The sequence below is a fragment of the Pteropus vampyrus genome, unplaced genomic scaffold (assembly GCF_000151845.1).
Source record: "Pteropus vampyrus isolate Shadow unplaced genomic scaffold, Pvam_2.0 Scaffold21, whole genome shotgun sequence".
Lineage (NCBI taxonomy): Eukaryota > Metazoa > Chordata > Mammalia > Chiroptera > Pteropodidae > Pteropus > Pteropus vampyrus.
In genome coordinates, this window is record NW_011888802.1 from 12,733,744 (window position 1) to 12,758,300 (window position 24,557).

General features: G+C 37.4%; 1 protein-coding gene across 2 annotated transcripts in view; it reads left to right on the plus strand.

Annotated features, from left to right (window-relative positions):
• The first annotated feature begins 7,874 nt into the window (after positions 1-7,874).
• CLDN10 (claudin 10) overlaps positions 7,875-24,557 on the plus strand; it is a 107,640-nt gene continuing 90,957 nt past the window's right edge. Inside the window, exon 1 of one of the 2 annotated variants that reach the window (XM_011355494.2) lies at positions 7,875-8,088. In XM_011355494.2, coding sequence (XP_011353796.1) covers positions 7,875-8,088 — 214 coding nt within the window. The remainder of the gene's footprint in view (positions 8,089-24,557) is intronic. The other variant, XM_011355495.2, reaches the window with a different exon arrangement.

Genomic DNA, 24,557 nt, shown 5'->3' on the forward strand with positions numbered 1-24,557 from the left:
TGGGCAAGGACAGTGGCTTTCTGGAAAATCCAATCAAATCTATAAACTTCAGCTTTCTGGGTTTTGCTATGTGCGTAGTACCATTCATCATATTGTTTGTTGAGTAAAGTGATAAATAATTCAACAGCACGAAACAATCCTGTATTTTGTTGCTTTGTTCATTTATCTCAGCACTGACTACTTTAGCAGACCTCTATTCAATTTACCACCTATAATGAGTCCATTATATTTGCTTTGAAAGCCACTTTAAAACATGTGCCAAAGGGAAAACTCATTTGGCAAGGCAATATATTTTATAATTTCCTGCAATAAAACTATAATCGTGGATGTGATTACATTAGTATAATATCAGAGAAATAGATGTGGGACGGCAATACCTTTTGATTTTAGATAATTTTCAGTGACACTGAACAAGAAATATAGCTACTGTTAATGATGATTTTCTCTAAGGGAGATGTAGGAGCATGGAAAATACCTTTTTACCCACCCCTCATCTGCCCAGTGTCAACATCTCGCTATTTCTCAGTCAGATTTCTTCACTGAAGAGTATCTGATGTCTGTGATGGCCTGCGCAAACAGTTTAAGAGATTAATTTTTACTTAAGTCCAAGCAAAATCAAGAGAATAACTTTTTTCAGGTAATTCAAGACCTAAAAATTAAAGCATACGTCTAGGAAGTTACTTTCTATTTCCATAGTTCCCTTTGTTGATCTTATTGATGTCTAAAAATACTAAAATTTTATTACACCATGATGTTGTTAAGAATTGACAAACTTACTCTAACACATATGTAGGAAAATAAAGGTCTACCCAGAGTTGAATCAAGGTTTATACGATTTTGAGGTCTTTCTTGGAGAAATTCAAAATTATGTGTGAAAGTAAATATTTATTAAAAATGAGAAAAGAAATCACAACAAAATGCTGGAGTCATGGAGATTCAGGCCCCTTTCTTGTGAGATCTCTTTATGTAGTTTACCAGATGGGCTTACTTAGATATACTGGATGACTGAAACCTAGAACATTCTATGACTCCCAGATACTCTCAGGAATTCCACAAGTGTGTGAAAAAGTGGAGCTTTGAAGCTTTAGCTTCTTACTCTTCATGTCAAATCTATCTATGATCCCTGAATAACAAAATCAACTTTTAAAAGAGAGGACAGGAGCTTTTGGTCCACCGAGGAGGGTTAAACTTGAGTTTCTTCACCATGATTACTGGGTTCAGAATTGCGAATGAGGGATTATGGACTGTAAAAGAAAACACAAGGGAACATCTTGATATCCTACAGCAATGAAGGATTTTTTAAAGCAGAACTTGAAAAGCACAGAATATAAAGGATTTGATTACATTAAAATTAAATAGATCTGTTAACAAAGGACACCATAGGCAAATTAACAGATACCAGGTTGGGAGAAGATATTTGAAATGCCTGAAACTGAAAAAGGGCTAATATCTAGACGATACAAAGAATGCCTGCAAATCAATTAGAAATCATAAATGAAAAATGGGCAAATTTAGAAGAGAAAATCCAAAAAAGGTTAAAAAGCATGTAAAAAGATGCTCAAATTCAAGTTTTCAGAGTGCAAATTAAAGCAATGCTATCACTTTGCACTTATTAGTCTGACATAAAGTTGGAAGTTGCATAATGCTAAGTGTTGGCAGGTATATAAGAATACACAGAAATCCTGTTCTCTGTAGAGAGAGTATAAGTCATTACCGCCATTATGAAGAGCAATATGGAATCTCTTTGGCAAATTAGACACTGGGAATGCAGACTCTATGGTGCAGTAATTATTTTCCTGGGTATACATATGCCCAAAGGAATTCTCACAAGTCCATAAGGGAACAAACACCAGACGTTCATTGGAGTGTTGTTGGGGTGGGGGGAGTTGGTGGCAACTCCATGTCTCTTACAGGACATTGTGGTGGATGCTCACCTTGGAATACTCTGTGACTGCTGGAAGCAAACGATTAGAATCATTGGCTGTATTCTGAGCAACATGGAAGAGTCTTCAAAATATAGTGTCAAGAATAAGCAACACAGGGAGATATTAACAGAACAAGATATATTATACATTCTTTTTATAAATTAATAAAACCTACAAACTAAACAAACGTGTACATTTTTTAAAGAATACAGAACAAAAGAAGGCATAGTAAATACTAGAGAACAGTTGTTTGTTTATGAAAGAGAGAAAAATAGAAATGGAGAATAGGGGTAAAAAGGAATAAATTAAATGATAGCAGTTTCATACAATGCAAAGAGGATGTTACATCATGAATTGAGGTTTATGATGAACTCAACCTACTGTATCTAAAATAAGAAATGAAAGCAAGAAAAGAACAAGAAAAAAAAGATGGAAGGAAGGAGAGGGGGGCGGGACAGAGGGAATAGGATGCACACATCTTAGCTTGGAAGAGCAACGTACTAAAACTTCCCAAGAGGCAGAAACTCTAAGCGGTTCAGGGGAGGGAAATTCTGAACAATTTGTGAACAGGGTAATTTGGAGTGTGTCCTCTGCTGGTAACTGCTGAATGGTGCAGAGAACACCAAGTCCAAATCATGCCCTACTCAGCCCTCTTCAGGGCAATGTGCAGACTTGTCTCCAAGAATTAACTTCTTGTTTGCAGGCAGGTAGCAGTGCAAGGGGAAGATACGGTGGAAACAGGAAACTGTTGGGTCTGTGATAAGAGATTACCGTTTAATTGTGAATAAAAGGAATTCAGTCAGTTTCCTCTTCCCTCCCTCACTGCAATAAAAGCTAAAAATCTGGAACTATTTGTTTCCCCGGGGTGAAGGGATTCTCAGGAGCAGGGCATTTAGTGCTAAAACCTAGACAGTCTGGGCAAACCGAAAGGGTTGATCACCCTAATCCCAGTATCCTCATTTTTCTAAGATAATAATAACAGTAGGTGACATTTATTTACCATTTCATCTAAGCTCTATATGTATTATGTCATAATCCTCACACCAACATAGGAGGAAGAAATTTGTGATATAATAAATAATATAATTATTTAACCTGATATAATTTATTAACCTGAAAGAGTTCACCTATTTCTACCACCCCCCCACTTCAAAAAAGACTCTGAAATTATAGCTCTATTCACAAAACCCCACTGCCATCCCTCTAGTTAAGTGTTCTGTGATTTAAACTGGCTATTTTTAACGTTTCTGCCTTTGAAGACTTAATTCTTCCCCCTTTCATTTTTTTTCTATGATTAATTACAATAAACTCTTCCCCAACTCTATCTTGCAATTACCTTTTGAATTCCATGAAGCTTTACAAAGGTCAAAAACATTTAAAATTTGATATCTTTTAGTAATTTTGACAACGGGAGAGCAAACAAAGTTTGGCTGACTTTTTCCAGAGAAGTCATCTTTTTTTTTCCCCCACCAATGGGGAGGTGAACTAGGAAAGTGGTCTTATGCCCAAAACATTTACAGACTCACCCAGGTGGTATTTCTCCCAGTTTTCTTTCTCACATTCTAATCCTTTGAATGTTTATGTCAGAAAGGAGACTTTAATATGTATTTACACCTGAAAAAAATTAAAGTGCACAAAATTCTGGCACACAAAGTAAGACACTGATAAGTACTTATAACAGGATTGTTTATTTAATTTTTATTGCTACTTATTAAGTGTTTGGAAGATTGCTTTACAGCACTCTAATTAAGATATAGACAAAAGAAGTGTATATTAATGTTTCTAAGTTTTAAAATATCTAGTTAAAAATTTCATTTGAATGATATAAGAAATTACTGGTTTTTCACTTTAAATTGATGAGTTTCCATCTTAAATGTAGAACTAAGCATATCTTTTCTGAGAATTCAACTTACAGTATGATGAATGTACTAAGTGAGAAGTTTATCAGACAGTTCTTTTTATTTTTCTTATTATTGCTAAGGAGAGCTCTTTACACTAAAAATGTACAGCTACTTTCCAAATGAAGCTATATATCAATAGAGATTAGGTAGCACAATACAATTTGCACAAATTTGAAATTCCAGAATTCTCTCATTTGGGATAAATTCATTTATTATTATTTCCTAATAAGTTATTTGATTTTTTAGAAACACTTTGAAGTGTGTTTCCTTTACAATATTTGACCACTTCTATTTCTAGCATAGGCTGGATTAAATATCCTACATAACGCTCTAGAACAAAACACCTAAATTTTCTGAAAAAAAAGTTTGAAAAATATTTTTAAATGCATACCTGAGCTGGTAAAAAGGTAAAGAAAATCTTTTGAGGCTAAAAAATAAGGAGAAAGCACAAATACAGAAAGATAAGCCAGCTCTGCTGCCTGTGGCTACCTCGAAGGATCCCTTACCATCTGGAACTTAATTCCCAATGGACCATGAGCAGAGAATACTAATGTCATGCAAGATTGTATGCTGGATCAGAGAAACCTGTATAAAGTTGTTCCCACCCCGAAGCAATGATTGCCGTGGGCAAAATTTAAAAATACTGCTTCATCACCTCCGTCATCATCACTATCCCCCTGGATAATGGTAAGGAAACGTTTTGTCTAAACCTTGGATTTGAGTCGAAAGACAAAAGGAAGTCACCTGAGAATTCCTAATCACAAGCTGACATGCACTCAGGTGTAGGACCAGAATTCACACTAATTACATGTTTAGAAAAAGCTGAGAATTTAGTTCAAAGTAGTCCTGGGTTGATAGCTCCCCTAAACAACAGACAGAAGCAAATATAAATTCTACCTGTGGGAACAAATATTCAGCTCAAGCTTCAAAACATTTCCATGAATAAAGCTGCAAGGAACACAAGCTCACAATCACAAAGCACATTTTTAACAAACCCCCATAGATGAGTCAGTAGGGAAAAAAAAAAAAAATCAATCCAACCTTAAAGAGCTACAGATCTGAGAATAATTAGGTACAGAATATAAAAATAAGTATCTTTAGTGCTCAAAAAAATAGAGCACTTGAATTATGACTAAAGAACAAGAGATTAGGAAAAAGACAAATTTGAAAAAGAATAAAACGGTACCTCTAGATATTAAAAAAAGGGAGATGGTAATAGAAGTTAGAAAGTCTGGGTGAGTTAACGGCAGATTATATATAACTGAATAGAAAATTAATAAATTAGAGTATATATCTGAAAAATGCTCCCAGAATGCAGCATAAAGAGACAGAAAATATGAAAGAGAGGTTGTGACATAGATCGCAGTGTTACAGGAGATAAAGAAAGGATAAGGACAGAGGTAATATCTGGAAAGAAAGGGACAGCTTTTTAGAATTGATCAAAGATATGAATCATCAATTTTAAGAACTTCAATAAATCCCAAAGAAGATTAAAAGTAATTCCCACTTAGAAAATCACAGTGAAACTGCCAAACCAGAATCTTAAAACCAGCCAAAGAGAAAACACAGATTAATCCTAAAAGAAATGACAGATCAGATTCTTGATTTCTCAATAGCAATAATAGAAGTCAGATGAAAATAAAATTATATCTTCAAAGTAACAAGATAAAATAATTGTCTACTTATAACTATATTCCTGGCAAAATTATCTACCAAAAGCAAACACAATAAATATATTATCTGAAAAACAAAAGCAATGGTAACTATCAACAAGGGAGGTTTGAGAAGCAAAATGGAATAGCAAAAAAAAAAAAAAGTAAACAATGGCAGTATACATTAATAATAATAGCAATAATAAGTGTGGAGCTAAAAATCAAAAAACCTAGAAATAAAGTAATAACATAGACCACAAGAAGAGTTATTAATGTTAAAATATCTTAAGGCTCTTATATTATTAAGGAGAGTAAAGACAATGATTAACTTTATATATTAAGTTAAATACACATTAAAATTTGAGTAACCATTAAACAATACAAATAATGTATAACTTCCAATTTGATAGAGTAAAAAAATAGAATGTGGAAAAAAACTCAACTCAAAAAAATGTCAAAAAAAAAAGAAAAACTATATATGTATATACAAGATAAAATGGGAAAATGATATGTTAGATAAAGTAGATGTTAGAATGAGTCCTGTCTTTAAGAATAAATCTAACAAAAAATGTAACAAGTACAAAATTTTAATGGAAGACATTAAAAATGGGTTGAATAAATGAAATACATGATGTTCATGAGCAGGATGACTCAATTTTATAAAGTTGTTCACTTTCCTCAAACTGGTCAATAGATACAATTCCAACAAACATCCTAATAAGTATGTATGTATATAAAATATATAAGGAACAGCAAAGAGCTTTAAAAAATTTCCCAGACACTTGAAAAAAAGGAGCAAGATAAGACACATCAACAAGGTCTCAAGATTTATTTGTAAAATTAGAGTAATTAGGAATTTGTAATGGTACGGGAACAGACAAGCAGATAGATGAAAGACAGTAGAGAATCCAAAAACAGACCATGCAAATACTGATACCTGGCATAACATATAAAAAGGTTACATTGCAGATTGTTAGGGAAGCAAGGGACTTTCAGTAAAGATTTGTAAAAATTGGATCTCTATACTGAGATATGAAATAGATTTAAAAAATTATAAAACACAAATCTGAATGATTTAAAAATTTAACTGTGAAAGCTAAAACTTTGAAATAAGAGCAAAGAGGTATGTATTTATTATAGCTGGGGAGGGATTTCTGAATCTAGATCCCTAAAGCACAAATCATTTAGTATAATGCTTGATGAATTTTACTGCATTAAAATTAAGACTTGTTATCACATGACCACATAAAGACAAGCCATAAACTAGGGGAAAATATTTGCAACATATATAATCAACAAAAGATTCCTAACCAGACTACATATAGAACTAATTTAAACTATAAAAAGTCACACAACTCAATGGATAAAATGAGCAAAAGCTACAAATGTCTTTGTAGATAAAAGCACAAGAAGCCAATAAACACATGAAAAGATGCTCAACCTCATTAATAATTGGAAAATACAAACTAATAATCATAGTGTGATACCTTTACAGCCACAAGAGTGGCCAAAAGAAAACAGGAACAATTCTGACAGCACCACAGTATGGAGTATTATGAAATAGGGAAATGAGAGTTCACTTGCTGGTACTGGGAGGGTAAACTGCTAGAACTACTTAGTACAGCAACTTAGTATTATCTGTAAAGTTGAAAATGAGTATTTCCTACATCCTAGTAATTCTATTTCTAAACTATACCCTGAGGAAACTCTTGCACATGTGCACAAGGAGAAATGTGTGAGAATCTTTATAGCTGTACCGACTGCTGTTGGGTGGAGGGAACAATGTAAATGTTAATCTCCAGGAAAAATGGATAAATAAATAGTAGTCTATTAATAAAATATTATATTCTGCTTTAGTATTTAATGAACAATAGCTACATGCCTGAACAGAGATAAATCTCGCAAGCATAATATTGTGTAAAAAACAGGTTACAAAAGATTACGTACTATATGATTCCATTTATATAAAGATTAAGAAATCTGCAAGACCAAAGCCATTAGTCAAAAAAGCCTCAACTGTTGCTGTATAATTTGTACTTTGTAATATCTGGTAGTTGCACGGTTCGTTAAGCTTCAGGATAACAGAAAATTAAGCATTAACTTTGGTGCTATGAAAAAATAATCTGTGAAATCCAAACCTTTACAATCCTCTACAAAATTTTAGTAAAATATCTATGTAGAAAATTAGGAGGATCACCTTAGGCTAGCTTTAAAGCGCCATCGGTAAATCAGACTTTATCCTAAATTCTGGTACTTCCTTAGGCCACCCAAGCATGAAATACTGTCACCTACCCACATTAACTTACTGTAACACTTGTCCAAGTGTTATTTGTCCGCTGCATACCTAGACCACCAAAGCGTTCTGTTTGGACAGTCACTGGAGAAGGCTGAGCGACATGTCCAGGGCACAGATTTCAGCTCTAGTGTTTGGCGTTGGAGGGTTTGGAGCTCTCGTTGCTGCCACCACGTCCAACGAGTGGAAAGTAACAACCCGGGCATCATCGGTGATAACCGCCACTTGGGTTTACCAGGGTCTGTGGATGAACTGCGCAGGTAACGCGTTGGGTTCTTTCCATTGCCGACCGCACTTTACTATCTTCAAAGTAGAAGGTAAATATAATAACTTTGTTTTGGATGGAGGTAAAATGTCACTTTTTCCATCACTATGCTGAAGTAGCTGTATACAGTTGGCTGTTAACTCTGTAAAGGCTGAATTCTCAAAGTGCCATGATTTGCTCAGGATGGATGGGGCTGTATGAACATTGGCTGAAAGAATTAAATCGCATATTTTATATGGCAAAGGAAATACACGCACACACACACATACACACACACATATATACACATGCTGTCAACGAATCATTCATTATCCTTTTCTTCCTTGGGCCATCTAAACATGAAATACATGAGCACACATATATGTATGTATTTATTCATATATATATTCAGAGTGATAGAAGCATATGACAAGGACAGCACTGAATCAGGAAGGAATTCTATGTTCAGAGGGGTTTCCATATTATCATGTTTAGTGATAAAATAAGCAGAGCAAGAAGAATTTTAAAAGCAGTTAATTGAAAGAAAATGCCCACGAACTTTCCCTTTTTGTTACTTGGTTTTATTTTTTAAAAATATGGCAAGCTTTCATGGTTATGCATATTAGAAACCCTTTTACAAGTAAATGTATGTATCTTAAAGAGGGAGCTTTTTTAAAAAAGGCATTTTCATCCCTTAGGACACCTCCAGGGAAACAATTATTTGCTTTTATGTTATAAAAATCACTATTTGCTTCTGCTTCCTGCTTATTTGATACATTTACAAATCTGCCACAAGTTGCGTGTTTATCATATTAAAATAATAGCCCCTGGTATTTTATAAAATATAGACTTTTTACAATCAAATGACAAAACTGCACCTTGGCCCCAGAAAAGAAAATGAAATAAAATTTTAACTAGGAAGTTACTAAAGCATAATATTTTATGGGATCTTGTGTCAAGTATTCCTGTCATTAGTCCGCAGTATGTGCCAAAGGATAAAGAAAGAATACTTAGTTAAAGCCAGGAGATTTCTAATGACAATCAATGGAAATGTTCAAATTTGGGTACCCCAGTAAGGCCGTCAAATGACACGGACTTTCCTAAGTATCTATTGGAGTAATCAATGCTATGTGTTTCTTCAGTCCCAACTTCTTAACTTAGGATATTTCAGAGTTGGTCTTACCCAACCTTCTACCTAGGTTTCCCTAGGTACGAGGGACAATTTTTAAAGGAGAAGAGTGTGTGGAGACAGTGTTGTCCCTTTCGTGGTAGCTCTTTCTCCGTGGCCACCTTCTTGGCCCATTCTTACCTTGGGCTGTGAGTAAAAACTGTCATATGGGTAAATCTATTACTTTGTTCTTTATTGAGTTCATATTTTTAAAAAATATTTTGCCTTATTACTCTTCATTCTCTATTCCTTAATGAAACCTTGGTATCTGGAAAAATAGGTATTCAACATTAGCTCCAAAGTGGGCTAAAGAAAATGGTAGATTTCTGTATGATTTCAATGGCTACTTTCCTAAATGCATCTTAGAAAACATGGATTAGAAATTTTGTAACTACATAGTGCTCATGGTGGTCCAAATAATCTTCAACCCTTAAAATACTATCCTCCCAGTTTTGGGGCTTGATAGTAAAAATAATGCATTCTGTATCTTCTATGTACCCTGCATATGAGGGGTAATTTGAAAAATCTTGTCCACTGACAATGCTTTGATTAGAATATACAAACTTAATTTAATATAATCTCTTCACTATCTTTATCCTGAATTAAAATCTTATTAAAAAAAATACTGTTACTACAGAAATCTGTTTTCAACATCAGGAACACTGATTCATCTTTCCAAAGGAAGTGGAGACTCACAAATCTGAATTTCCTTATTCACGTGGAATCATAGCTGCCAAATGTTGGTTGCTTTTCTTTTATTCTTATTTGAAAACATAAGAATAGGGGTGTTGGGAAAGTTTTTTATGCCAATAGGTTCTCAAATATCACAATGATTCCAAATCCAGACAAGAACTCAGAAATCAATGAGGAGTGAAAATGGTTACATCGCATTTTAAAATAAACTGTTTAACCCTATGTTGTCAAATTGGGATGAATCTCCTTAGACTTAGGCCAGATTAAGCCTCCTCTAATAAAGAAAAACAGAAAAACTTTTTAAGCTGCCAGGTTTTGTTTTTTTCCTTTGCTGGTTACATCACCTCACTGCCGGAGTAGCATCACCTTTTCGCTAACCCTCTTAGATGCCCCAGTATAACTGCGGTTTGTTAGGGATGCGTTTAGATTAATAGTGATGATGTCCTTAAAGATCTGATGTAAGCAGCATTTACACTTATCGCGAAAAATACAGGCCCCTTCAACTACAGTTCTGTGGAATAAATTTCAGGAAAATACCTTAGGGACACTGTAACTCAACCATCACTGAGGCCCGAAAGCTTCCTGACTCGATTTCAAAAGCACTTTGTCTGCCTTTGGATGCACTATACACTATAGGCTGTATTGAAGAACGGAAAAGTCAATTGAGTAAATCTGAAGATCTAATTGGCTTTATTGAGTGATTCATGAATTGGGCAGCATCCCATCTAGCAAGTAGAGAGGCGCCATGAAAAGATTTGTGGAAGGTTTTTATAGACAGAAACTGGGCAGGACAAGAAAGTTATTAGCAAAAAAAAAGAAAGGATTATTTCAGACAAGTTTACCTTTTCTTAAGGGAAGGCCCCAGGGCTTGGGGGCGGAGGGTGTCTCAGCAGACTGCCTCAGTCTCCTTTGTGGGAATGAAGAGGGCCCACATGACAGATTATTTCATTGGTATTGACCAGAAAATTCCAGACTGAGCTATTAATATTAAATTCCTGAAGAGGGTTGAAACTGCAATTAGCTAGTAAGTCTAAGTTTGGTGTCATGGGTTTTAGCACAAGTGACTCCATTTTGGGCCTGTAGTTTTCTCTTTAACTGTTGTTTCTCTTGTTTTGTCATGTTTTGTTTTTCTCTCGTGTCAATGTTAATAGGCATGTTTTAACCATGTAACAAAAGTATTTCTCATAGGGAAAGAAACAGTAATTTCTGATGGCGAAGGCTGGATCTAGAAAGGATAAATTAAAGCTAAGTCATGGTCACTTTGAAGACAGGGACCTGATCTGTTATGTTCTCCTTATGTTCCTGGTACATAGTGGGCTCTGGATATGTATTTGAAAAATGACTGAATGAACACAATAATGAATGAGACCGATAGTTCATCATGAGGGTGAAATCGTGTTCTTGGAGGAAGGCTGGGGTATTATGAATTGAGGAGTAATTTAGGACATGTACTCAGGCAACAAAAAGGAAGATCACTGACCAGATTGCAATTGAGCAGATGGAGCTTCAGATTCTGACTCCTATTTAGCTAGCTGCGAGACCCTGACTTTGGCAATAAATTCTGTGCCTCATTCATAAATTTCCTTCTCCATAAATTCAGAGAGCTGGATTCCAATTGTCCCTCATAGTATCTTTCAACAGCATCACAATGCTTCACCACTTCGCAGTAGAGTTCACCAAAGGATTATAGCTGAAAAAGGCTCCTCTAACATAATCGCTCATGAGATCAGCCCTTGTTTTTCTCCCCTTGTCTATTACCTTGGCCGGCTGGCTTCCTGTGTTCCTAACTGTCTAGAATTTTATCTGCATCTTGATGGAGATAGGTTGAAATGACCTCAAATGACCATAGGACTCAAGTAAAGGCACCAGGATTTCGGTGGAATGAAACCAAGGGCTATTCTGGCAGCTGGCATACAAATGACGTTGGCTACCTATGGAACGAACCTTCTCTCTTCATCCCCCAATTCTTTCACCTCTCTCTCCTCATTCTCTTATCAGCCATGCCGTAAGAACAGGGGCAAAGAACTGGCATTTGCTAGAGAAAAAAAGGGTTTTCTGGGGGTATTTATTCACATATAGGGACTAGCTAGGAGCTATCTGATGTCATAACTTGAGATTTCTTGCTAATCGAAATGTACGTCTTAGTTTATGATTAAATAACAGTAGTAAATAAATCTCAAACAACAGCAGTGAATAAGTGAAAATTAATTATGGTGTCCACGAGGGAAAATTGACTTTAATAATTTAGTTGCTTCAAAATATTTCAAAAATAATGTATTTACTAGATCTCTACATCCATGGAGGACATTTACCATTCATCTATCTCCAGAGAGGCTTCCATTCACTAAGATTACTTTTCATTTTATTTATTATTTTGCTGTGTTCCAAATGCATATAAAGTTAATTAAAAACATATAGAAAACTCAACTTTTGTCTTTGGCAGTTCTCACCCCCAAAATAAGCCTCAGGGGCATTCTATGTGTTCTTGTCCCAACAAAAAAATTAGCATAATTATATATATTTACTGACACACTGAATGACCCAAGGTACATGAATTGTATTTTCACAATAGAATCTGGACAGGATGGGCCCATAAAATTGTCTCTGTGCAAAGAAGTTGGAACAATGCTAAATTTAATTTAGCACAATGCTAAATTAAAATGCGTCCATGCCTTATGGTGGTAAAGATGGAGCTGGAGCCAAAGCAGCCCATGATTGGACCCAGAATCCTAAATCAGTATGCTGCTAGGGTGTTCTTTCATGAAAGCATCGGAGGTATTCAGGATAGCTTTGCTCCATCAATACCTCCTCTCTGAGGATACCAGGATAAATAACTTAAGGTTATTTATCCTCAGAATCCATCACTGTGGCTGGCTCCTACCAGGCACTCAATAAAAGCCAATAGTTACAACGAATCTTCTACTCGTGAATTAGTGAAGAAGGAAAAAGAAATTTGTGCTAGTTTTGATCCTCCTGATGTACTCTCAAAAGGTCTATAGTAGTTTAGCGCAACGTCATTCACCTCACTGCATCTCACATCAGCATTGTATCATTTCGCATCATTGCAAGAAGAAGGGTAAGTACAGTTCAATAAGATATTTTGAGAGACAGAAAGAGACTACATTCACATAACTTTTATTGCAGTATAATGTTATAACTGTTCTATTTTATTCTAAGTTGTTGTTAATCTCTTACTGTGCCTAATTTATAAGTTAAACTTTATCATAGGTATATATATATATAGGAAAAACTCAGTATACATATTGTTTGGTACTATCTGCAGTTTCGAGCATCCACTGAGTGTCTTGGAAAGCATCCCCTGTGGATAAGGGGGAACTACTCTACATTTAGTATTTAATGCTCATCTTCTTGGGCATGGAATCTGGCTTTGTGGGTTTCCTAGCCTTGAACTGCATAAACTCAGGACCAGGAACTACCAGGAGAGGAAAGAATGGACAAGATCCTTTATCGTGGTTTTCATGAGAAGAAATGGGTTAAGAAGGAAAACTGGACTAAGCAGGCCTAGGATTTGCTAGTTTGAGTAATCTCAGCAAGCTCTTGGGTACAGGGGCTGTCCTGAGTTGCCTGGTACCTGGCCCTGGGTTGCCTGGGGCAGAGGAATATTGACTTAATGTGTGAAAGCTTGATACAAATGGTTGGGGGTATGGGCTTTGGATTTGTTGCTTTACCCATGAAAGGTACACTTGCTTGTTATCTCTAAGAATTGGCTAGCCTTGGGAGGGCAGCTTTCCCTCATGTCATCACTAAGGCCCTAGATGCCAGAGCATTGAGAAGGTGGGAAATAAGAAAATATAGTTTACACAGCATGTATACTTGATCCTTTGTGTCGTTTGCATAGGTGGGTCAGAAAGGCAAGTGCTTTGCTATTTATTGCACCTCTCCTTTAGGATTTCACATGCTTATCTGATTTTAAGTATTTGTTTTCTGCTGGTGAATATTTTGTGTAAAAGTTTCAGGTTCATTTTTCATAGGGTTTATTGCTCCTCTGTCTGCTCATTGCCCATCTAACCATACATGTAGTAAGTCTCCTCTGCACAGATTCCATTACTCACTCTTAGACTAACTTTCATCCTAGAGGAGAAGGTACCTCTGACCAAACAGTATGTTGAGGTTGGTAATTTTAAAACTTCCTGCCACTGTGCATTTTAGGTAATCCAGAGTACTTTAGAGAGCTATAGTGCTCTTCAATGAACTCAGAATAAGTGAGCTGATATTCAGGAGACAGCTGATCTACAATTACACTTTGGCCAGATTTTCGTATGCATTACGGAAAAAATTGATTACCAAAAGTTGAAAGTTTGGCAAATAGCTATAATGCCATATTATAACTACAAAAGGAACCCTGTAAGTAGTTAATTCATTTATTCATTAATGAGTCTCCTCATCAGAGCATTCATTAGATTCCTGGCATAGAATATAGGTTCTGGGGACTCAGCGAGGAGTAGGACATGTGTCTATCCTCAGTGGATGTGCCGCTTAGAGGGAGACAATCATTAAGCAAACAATTAGCTCAGAATGATAAGTGCTATCTGGTGGTTAGGTTCAGAAGGTAGGCAGACTTCCCAGAAAAACTAGTGCTTGAACTGTCTTGAAAGATAGGTAGAAGTTTGCCAAAGAAAGAAAGGGAGGGCATTTCAGGCTATGAGACTCATCCAGCTGTACAACTTATTAACTGCATGACTCTGAGAAAAATGTTTAACATATGAGCTTCCCTCCCCCATCTGTAAAATGGGAATAGTATTATCTACTTCAGAGGGTGGTGGTGAGGTTAAGTGAGTTAATTTGTGTAGAGCATTTAGAGCGATGCCTGGCACATACAAGCAAAGGCCTCAAAGCAGGAGAGAGCCAAGTGCTTCAAGAACAGCAAGCATATTGGAATGACTGAAAATGAAATGTACAGGAGGATGTTAAAAATTGGGTTGCAGATATAGAAAAAGGGGATTTTCAAGGGGACCTTTAAGCTCTATGAAGGGATGAGCTAGAAAGCTATTGAAACAGAGAATACCTGATGGAACTTACATTTTAGAAAGATCCTGCAGTATTTCATGTTAGAACCTGAATCAAGAGGGTAGCAGTGGTAACAGACAGGAAAATATTTAGATATAGAACTGATAAGACTCATTAACTTGGCAACTCATGAGAGATGAGGGGCTAAGGATACCTCCGAGGATGCCTGCCTGGAGACCTGGTGAGCAGTGAAAGAGAAAGCTAGTTGAAGAGCAGGTCCCAACATAAGTTCTAGTCTCTTTTCCTGGTACAGTATTTTCCAATACATAACGAGATTTCAAGCAATCAGATGCTAAACTGAATGTTTGGCTTTTTTAAAAAATCAGTTATATAAAGTGAGAGAGTTATATTAATTGAACTTATTTTTTTAAAACTATGCTATTTAAATGTTTAATGAAAACCAACAGGAAAATGTAGCAGCAATAAAGATTAATGCGATCTTAAGGGCCATTAATAGCATAAGAATGTGAGAATTGGGAGGGTAGTATGCCACCCGCTTCCCCTGCCATACTCTGTAGTCAAGTTGCATAGCGCTAGTCTTGGGTGCCACATTTTAAGGGACATGGACATAAACCACATTCACTGATTTTAGAAGATGTTAACTAGGAGAATGAGGATATCTTCACATGATCTTGAAATAATTTCACATGAACAATTGTTGTACCTGGATAAAAGGAAAAGAATATGGTGGCAGGAACAGGGGAAGTAGGAAGCAGCCAAGTAGGGACACTGATAGATGTTGCCAGGAAATCAGATTTAAGGATTGTCCAACAATGGAACAGGCTGTCTCACAAAGAACTGGCTAGAGGTATCCAGAGGAGGCTGATGATCTTCTGCTAAAAATAATTGGTAGAAATAATTTCTGCACTGCCTGGGAAGATAGAGTAGATATAGATAATTTCTAAAGTTATTTCCATTTTGAGAGATCTGAGATTCTGTGAACATGTAAAAACAACTAGAAATATTTAAAGATTGAAACTCCTGATTTAAATATATTTGGACAACTAGTGGGCTCTGTGCTGGGCACTTTTTGGAACACAGCAACAAAAAGATCTTGTCTCTGCCCTGAAGATGTGCACAGCCTAGAAGAGATCATGAGTTAAAGTAAATGTAATATATGTTATATTAATGTTATTTTAATTAAATGAATTTATTAAATGTTAAAATTCACATAATAGTTATGTAATTCTCTACCTCTAATTGATATTTTAAAGGGTCCTAAGCAAACTCAATGGGTGTCCATCTAAACCTTGCTGGGGGAAAAAATGGCTCCTTCTAAATCCAGGCACAGAGCTGAGTGATGGGGACTAGAGGGATGCAGGAGGACAAGTCCTGCCTTTAGCAGAATTTCTTAGGATCAACGTTTTTGGTTTATATGTACCAAATATAGTCCATGCATAACAACCAGACCAGTCATCCTACTGGGAAACCAATTTTCTCCAAAATACAAAATGTGGACTTTTGGCAAGGTGGGCAGGGGAAAATGAAAGCCTCTTTTCTCTCTATCTTACTATAGTCAAATGTTCTCATTTACTTCCACCAGCAAATCTTGAGCCCGTCGTATCTGGGGATTTTGGTCTAATCTGTAGAACTCCTGTAGATGTCTCCACTAAACTGATTCTCTGCTTAGTGGTCGCGATCCTTCCTTAGCCCTGTGCCTTGGCTCAGTGCTCTGCCTGCAGCTCTCAGCCTCCCAGTTTCTGGAAATCAGCCCCTTCCCACTCTCCTGTTTAAACCCGGACCTCAGACTTGTTCTGGCAGCTGATGTCTGGGTTCCAGGCAGTAGATCTGTCTTATGACTGCCCATCCCTTAATTCCAGCCTGCCTGGCCACTCGGTCCTGATCCAATTGCCTCTTTGAACTCTAAGCTCCAGGCTTGACTGATCTCTCTGCCTATAACCCATTTCTTCTGCCTTCTTGGTTCTGCTCCTTCGCCAGAACATGCTCTTCTCCATCCCTGTGCCTTGGGAAGAGCTATTGGAGCCTGTCTCCAAGCTATGAGAATTGGAGGGAAAGGAAAAGGGAGTAAGAAGGAGTAAAACAGGAATCACATTCACTGCCTAGTTGACAAATAGGAATGCAGTCAGTTATGGTCTTGGTAGGAGATTGAGCCACAAAGAGGAGCCACTAGATGCTACTATAGAATTATCTGGAATCCATTTATATCATCTGAGAAAACGTCCATTTTATCCTAATGACTGACTCCCTCTATCCCAAATTCAAGTCAGTACCGAGAGGGTTCAGGGCCTGAGAGCAGAAAGCAAGCACCCTCTGGAGGAAACTTCCTATTCCAGCTGCAGCTCCATCACAGTCCTGTAGGGGGCCCTGAGGTTCTTAGGGGTGCAGTACTATAGCCTCTCCTTTGTCATACTCTTTCCGCTTCTGCTTCCTGTGCCTTCAGTAATCCTGAGTGGGAGTAATGAGGAGTTGTCTGCCTTTGTCCAGGATGGTGAGCCATCCAAGTTTTGTTCCAATTCCATCTAGAATTATAAAACAAATTCATATTAGAGTGCTCATATCACATGGGCACAGCACATCCACAGACAGCTGGTTCTACAGCTAACTACATTTCCATATGAACTCTCACCTTGGAGACACGTCTACACATCACACACAGACACAAACACACACACGCATACATACCTCAAATTCATCATGCAGACTACACATGCATATATGCAACCACTTGCCATACTATCACACATACCTACATACATGCATACACACAGACTCACATTTGCCACGCAGGCACCACAGACACATAGATACCCATAGACCCCTATACAACCATGTAGACTCCACGCCTAACTGCACACACATACACACACCACTCATTATACAGATACCTCACACATATACCCTATAGTTGTCCAAGTCAAAAGACGGACTTAAGGACCAGGTTTTTCACAGACAGAAATGTGGAACCACTGAACAGAAACAGTTGAAGACTGTTGCTCATCAGCACCATAGTAAGAAGTAATTCATATTGGAGCAGTGGTCAGCAGAGAAAATTTAGCTTCCTACCTCATTCTCAAATGCCTGTCACAGGCCTATGGAGTACCTAAAAATAACCTTCCATCACACTATCATCTCTATCATCTTACCTCCTTCCAGGTCTTCCAGCTTCCTTGGTATTCCCTTGGGTGAAACTGGCACATTGTGTATACTCTAAAATGATCAGTTTTTTCCTTCCTTCCACAGCACAGACCTTGAAACCTGACTTCTTATTTAAATACCATGTTTACTATTACTAGCCGTACGACCTTGGTATAGTTACTTAACCTCTCTGTGTTTCAGTTTCCTATCTGTAAAATGAGAATAATAATAGTATCTCCTTTATAAAAAAGATTAAATAAATTAATATATGAATTAGTTATTCTTGTGGTTGTTTGCTCCAAACCATAATTCTAGCCTTTCTGAACTGCTTTGAATCCGGACTTGGTCATTTTATCTTCACTAACCTCCCAGTTTAGCGTCACCTAAAAACCTTCAGCATATTCGCTGTGGTCTCTGAGGAATTCCTCCTAGAAAGGTGAAGACATCTGCCACCCTGTCCTACACTTGCCCTCAGATTTCAAATCCAGGAAGATGGCAGCACATATTTCTCTTCTTTGCTTTTCCCAAACTGCTGATCCCACACCTGGTCAATTGCCAAATCCTATAGAATCTGCCTGCCCTGCCCTCCTATTCTCCATGCTGGGAGGTTTGCATTGTCTCAGGCTCAACCTGTTGCCAGCCTGGTCTCCACCTTCAGGCTCTCCCCACTGAACTATAATGAGATCAAATATTAGGAAGACATTTTCTGTACTTCAACTTGCTCTAATCAAGGCTATCCAACTCTGCCAGATAAAACTTGCTAAGGCAGAGCTTCCTTCAGTTTAATTCTGGGCTTTATTTGACTGCATTTAGAGAGTACTTATTCTGTGCCAGGCCCCGCTTGACATATAATCTCATTTACATCCCAAAGTCACCCTCTGAGTTAGGTGCTATGTCATGCCCATTCCACAGGTGAGGCAACCAGACCTTGGCGAAGTTCTGTAACTTGCTCAATTTCATGGCTAAGGTGATGGCCATGGCAAGATTCAAATGCCAGACTGTGTGACTCCTGAACCCAAACACTTGATTGCCTGCCCATCAAGGAGTCCCCATGGCTAATTTCCAGCAAGAGGAATGTGTCACAATAGTCCTGACTTTCCTTTCCAGTTTCTCTACTTCAGTGAAACTGAACTATATGCTTAAACTTTTCTCTAGTCTGTGCCTCTCCTCATGCCATTTGGGACAAATGCCTTTCTTCATCATTTCTCGTTTCTCTCTTCCTTCAAAGTCCACCTCAAATGCCATCTCCCATGCAAAGCCTTTTTTTATCTTTTAACTGGAAAGAAACCTTTGTCTTCATCTATCTTCCATGGCACTTGGTACTTCTTATTGTGATTTTGTCACTGTGGTTTGTATTGTGGTTATTTGTGTACTTGTCCTTTCCTACCACTAGATTGCAAGCCCTGTGAGGACAGCATTTGAGCAATTTTTCTCTATCCCTTGCCTCAAAGAATGCTCTACATAAAATCCATGCTGTATACTTGCATGTTGAACTAGTGAATTATTTGTTGAGTTGAATGAATGGGAGCCAAAACAAGACCACAGGGCGTGGACACCTTTTCTGGGTTCACTATTCTTGGTGCCATTATTGAATCTATCCAGGTAGTTGCCAGGCCCATGTTTCTCCTTGGCTAACAGCATAGCACGATGGAAGTAGCAAAGCAGCCTATAAACTCATCAAAAGAGAAAGTGCTAAGATAGCATTTCTGGCTCTTAGGGAATCATGCTGGCTCTCAAGGGAAGCTTCTTTCTTGATTAAGAGCTCTAAAACAATCTCTTTACTTATCTATTCTAGAATTTATCTAGGGTTTACTACCAAGCTTGATGGCAATTTCTGAAAAGCACTCTTTTGAAATTTGGGACATTTCCTTGACCTTCTTCCTGGTCTCGTTTGCTTTTATTCACAGATCATACCTGGGCCTTTCATTCAGATGTTAACATTATGAAAAGTCAGGCACAATTCACAATGTTCCCTCTGGGCCATAGAAAACAGCCTTATTTAAAAGGTGCAGCTGAGAAATCAGAAGATGATAAAAATGGCTCTGATTATTCAAACAGACTTACTCTCTGAGGACTTTTTTCCCTCTGAGTGGTTTTGGGCTGAGTCCTTCTTTTGGTGGTTAATGACTTTGAGATATGGATGTGGCTGTTGGTCTTGTCCATAAATCATCCAGCCATGCATGACCACAGTCAGCAAAAAAAAAAAAAAAAAAAAAAATGACCTCTCTAGCTCCTCCTCATCTGCTGGATTCTGAAGAGTGGCCGGACTACATGACCATTTCTGTGAGGGTTCAAGTTTCTGCATGTTATGAGCAACTCGGCAAAAAATGCAAGGTAAACATAAAGTGCTGTTCACTGAAAACAGACTAAATTACAAGCCATAACCTTCTCAAGATAGCCTAGTACCATTTGTGTTATCTATATTGCAAAACACGTCTGGAGATGATTGCTTTGGAATAGTTGTTCTTTCATGTGTCTTACTTTATTTTAACCCAAATAGTTGAGAAGAGGAATGAAAATCATACTTTAACAGTAAGTTATTTCCTTCCTGAATTTTTCTCCTGTCAGGATTTTTTCATAGTTACCCCGTTTCCTTACCACACACACCCCACAACTCAACTACACTGCCTTAGCTTCTTAAAATATTTGCAATTACTTTTTATTATTAAATTAATTGACAGGTCTTCTCTTCCTGTTTATAAATTTTGATTCTTTCCTTAATCTACATGCATTTTTAAAACTTTTTAACCTCTCATGTATCTCATGTTTTTATTTTATTTTTCTCATTAATAAAAATTATGCTCTACACTACAACAGCCTATGGAAACAAATGCTATCATCTTTATATTTATGCCTCGATTCAAACGGAATCCAGGCTGAAAGTCCAGACTTTTCCAGGAGCATCTGTCCTAAATATCTCTGAGCTTCCTAGCAATGCTTGTAATTATCTCCATCTGCTATTATTTTTCAGGGAGAACTCAGACTCTTCCCAAACTCTACCCTCAAACTCCATCAGCCCTTCCTCTAAATAAACACACAAGGAGAGTAAAAACTATGGTTTCTATGCAAATGTAACTTCTAGATAGGCCCTGAGGCATACCTCTCCCAACAACATTGCTGTGTGTGAGCTCTTCCCGCTTAGAATTCCAGTGCCATCATTTCTCCCTCAAGGTCTGACATCCCCGACATCCCACCCTCTGACATCCCTGCCCCCTGACATCCTTGTCCTCTGACATCCGCCCTATCTCCTTCTCTCCCTCCCTTCCTGTGTTAACTGCAGATAGACTTGTCTCAAGGGTCCCAAGACTGGTAACAATTTCAAATCACCTATGGATAGAGGTTTCCCTCAGAGAACACCAGGATGGCCAAGTCAGGATGCATTTTAATGCTGGTGCCACGTTGGTCCAGGATCCCACACTCCTCTCCAGCAACTTAAAGAAGGCCGATGCTGAGACTAGGTTATAGTTACAGACTCTGTTGCCCCTTTCCCCACCCTTTTATGGTGTCGATTGCAGGGAGAGAAGGAAAGTGTCATCTTTTCTACACTCTGGCCTCATCTTAGAGGTTCAGTGGAGATGGTAGTAGAAGAGAGTAGTGTGTGAATATGAAAGGATGAAAGAGGAGGTGTGGCAGGTGGTGTTAGGGTTCTAATTCCTTTCAGAGACTTTGATTCTTATGAAAATGTGTAATCTGAATAGATATTGAGTGTGAAAATGCTGTCCAACTCTATAGGCAGTATGTGATTTTTAAAAGCAAGAGGATATTTTGGGGCCTAATTCCACACCCCCTCCCTTCATAATAACGTTTGAATTCCAAGCCAACAAGTCTAGTATAAGAAAAATGCCTTTTTACAGAGATCCCTGGCTAGTTGATTTTTCCTGCTAGTGAGACTTTCCTGTTCTCTCTACAGTTTGTTCTGTATTGCCCAGACCCTGGGAGCCACAGAGGTTGAATATTCCTGGTTTTGAAGGCTTTGATGATTCCTGAGCTTATCTGTCTTTTTATACATTCTTTTGAGTTCTAAGAGCCTGCATCCCATTTCTGTTCCCAGAAAAGAGACAACAGTGACAGCCTCAGGCTGGCATTGGCCTTGTTTTTATTAGAAAGGCATCTCCCTTCTCCCTTCAGGGACCAGTTGAATAAGCAAAGTCGAGGGCCTCCAAGGAAATAGTTCCCTTGATTTCGTCTTCCTTAGGCCTCCACTGGTTTTCATCCTCTCCATGAAACCTGTGAGAACTAACCCCATCTCCTAGGGAATCTGCTTTCATAACCCCATGCAACTCTCTTATGGTATTTATTACTTCCCACCCTGTTTTTTAGTTTTGGACAGTGGTTTGTTGGTAAATGCTAATGAGTGTTCCCAAAAAAGTGTGTATGTAAATGTAGGGATAAAGATGAAGATACACACACACACACACACACACACACACACACACACACACATATATATACACACATATATATATACATATATATACATATATATATCTATACATGTATAAATACATTTATGGTAATTATACTGATGTAAAGAACTCAGCACATAATTTACAAATAATGCATATTTTATCATAAATTTCATGTAGCTAATGATTCTCACAAAGTGCTCTTATTGACTTTTGCTGAATTTTTGTATCCATGGCCAACTAATGGTTGCAATTAGTGAATGAGTGTAATTCTGACATGATTGTTAAATACATATCTATATTGGATATACAGTAAGTCACATGAAAGCAAAATAATAAAGAAGTCATTTGATAATCAATGACATAAGTGAATTCTTTGCTGTATTTGAATAATAGTTTTGAATATTGGAGGGATATTTCCTCAATTTTTGTGTTATTTACAATGTAATGACTTCAGACATGACACACTTTTAGGTTTAATCTGCATTTTTAACATTTTCTCCATCATTTTCTTAACTCTAGGAAATGAAAAGAATGAACTCTGTTTATTTGTAGCATTTGCTAATTTCTGTGGTGTAAATGGCAATTTCATGGCAATTTCAAGCTACCAACATATTATCACTGATTAAGAAGTGGGAAGATATTCAAGTAGCACACAATTGCATGAATATAATAGACCTAAAATCCTCAAGGTTATAGATAATAATTTAGAAAGTGATGAGTTTTTAGTATTTATTACCTTTTTTCAATATTATTCATTTATTTATTTTTAATTAGTTAATTCTTTTTGGTGACATTGGTTAACGAAATCCAGTAAGTTTCAGCTGTACATTTTAACAGTAAGGCATATATGTATTTGCATTGTGTGTTCACCTTCCGTAGTTAGATTTCTTTCAATATAATTTCTTTAATTATAAATTTACATATTTTATATATTTTTTAATGGCTGTGTTTAAAGACTGGCTTACAGAATATCTGAAAATTAAGCAATTGGCTCTTGAGAGTTGGTATGAGCCAGAGCAAGTCAACTCCGGCACGCCACTAGTTATGGATGAAGGTTCTCTAACTCTCCTGTTCGATCAAAGATCTAAGAGGACAGACTCTAGCCTCTTGCCTTTGTTTTTCCCAGAGCATCTTATACTTATAAAATATGATATGACAACGTGGAATGGAGAGAGAATATGTTTCCTCTTTTGGATCCATCTCATAGGTTATTGGACTTTTCCTGTGGCTCCAACTTCCCACTACTTTGTGTCTCACTATCAGCTGCACATTTATTTCATTTGTCTTGTTACATACTAGCATTTTATAGCTTGGAACTTAGTCTTACTCATGGTCCTGGACTCCTGGAAGTGAGTGCCTGCAATTAATCCTCCCAGTTTTCTGTTATGCACTGTTTACCTTTGACCAGTCACAATTCATCTCACTTACTATTGTTTTCTGTAATTCCTCCCAATCCAGAAAGCCTGCTAGTTCTATTTTTCACATTTAGAAAGCATCATTTCACTTCTCTCCTTACCTGTCCTCTGAATCCGCTCTTAGAATTGAGATTGCAAGCTCTTTGAGAGCTTGTACCTTATCCTTTTCATATTTATAACTTCAATAACTAGCACAGTGCCAGGAAAACAAGGCAGATTCAGTGGAAGTTCCTGGCTGGCTGGCTGGAAGCATGAAGTACATTAGAGGGAAGTCAGGAATTCTAAGAGTCACTGATGATGCAAAGAAGTTCTCTTTCTTTGGCCTTTGGTCTTTAACACTGAATTCAATATTTCTCTAGTGCAGGAGAAACATTGATTTATTCATTCATTTGTTCTACAGATAATAATGGAGCCCCCGCTATGTACAATTCATTGTTTTGGCACTGGACACAGCAGAAAACAAAGGAAACAAAGTCCTTGCCCTTATAGAGCTTAGATTCCAGTGGGAATAGGAGGAAATGAGGGAGGTACAATGTTTGCCCCCCCTACCCCAAGTTTATATGTTGAAATCCTAACCCCCATTGTGATGGTATTAGAAGGCGGGTCCTTTGCAAGGTGATCAGTACCTTTATAAAAGAAATCCCAGAGAGCTCTCTTGCTTTCTCCCCACCGTATGGGGATACAATGAGAAGTCTGCAGCCTTGAAGAGGGTCCTCACCAGAACCAAACTATG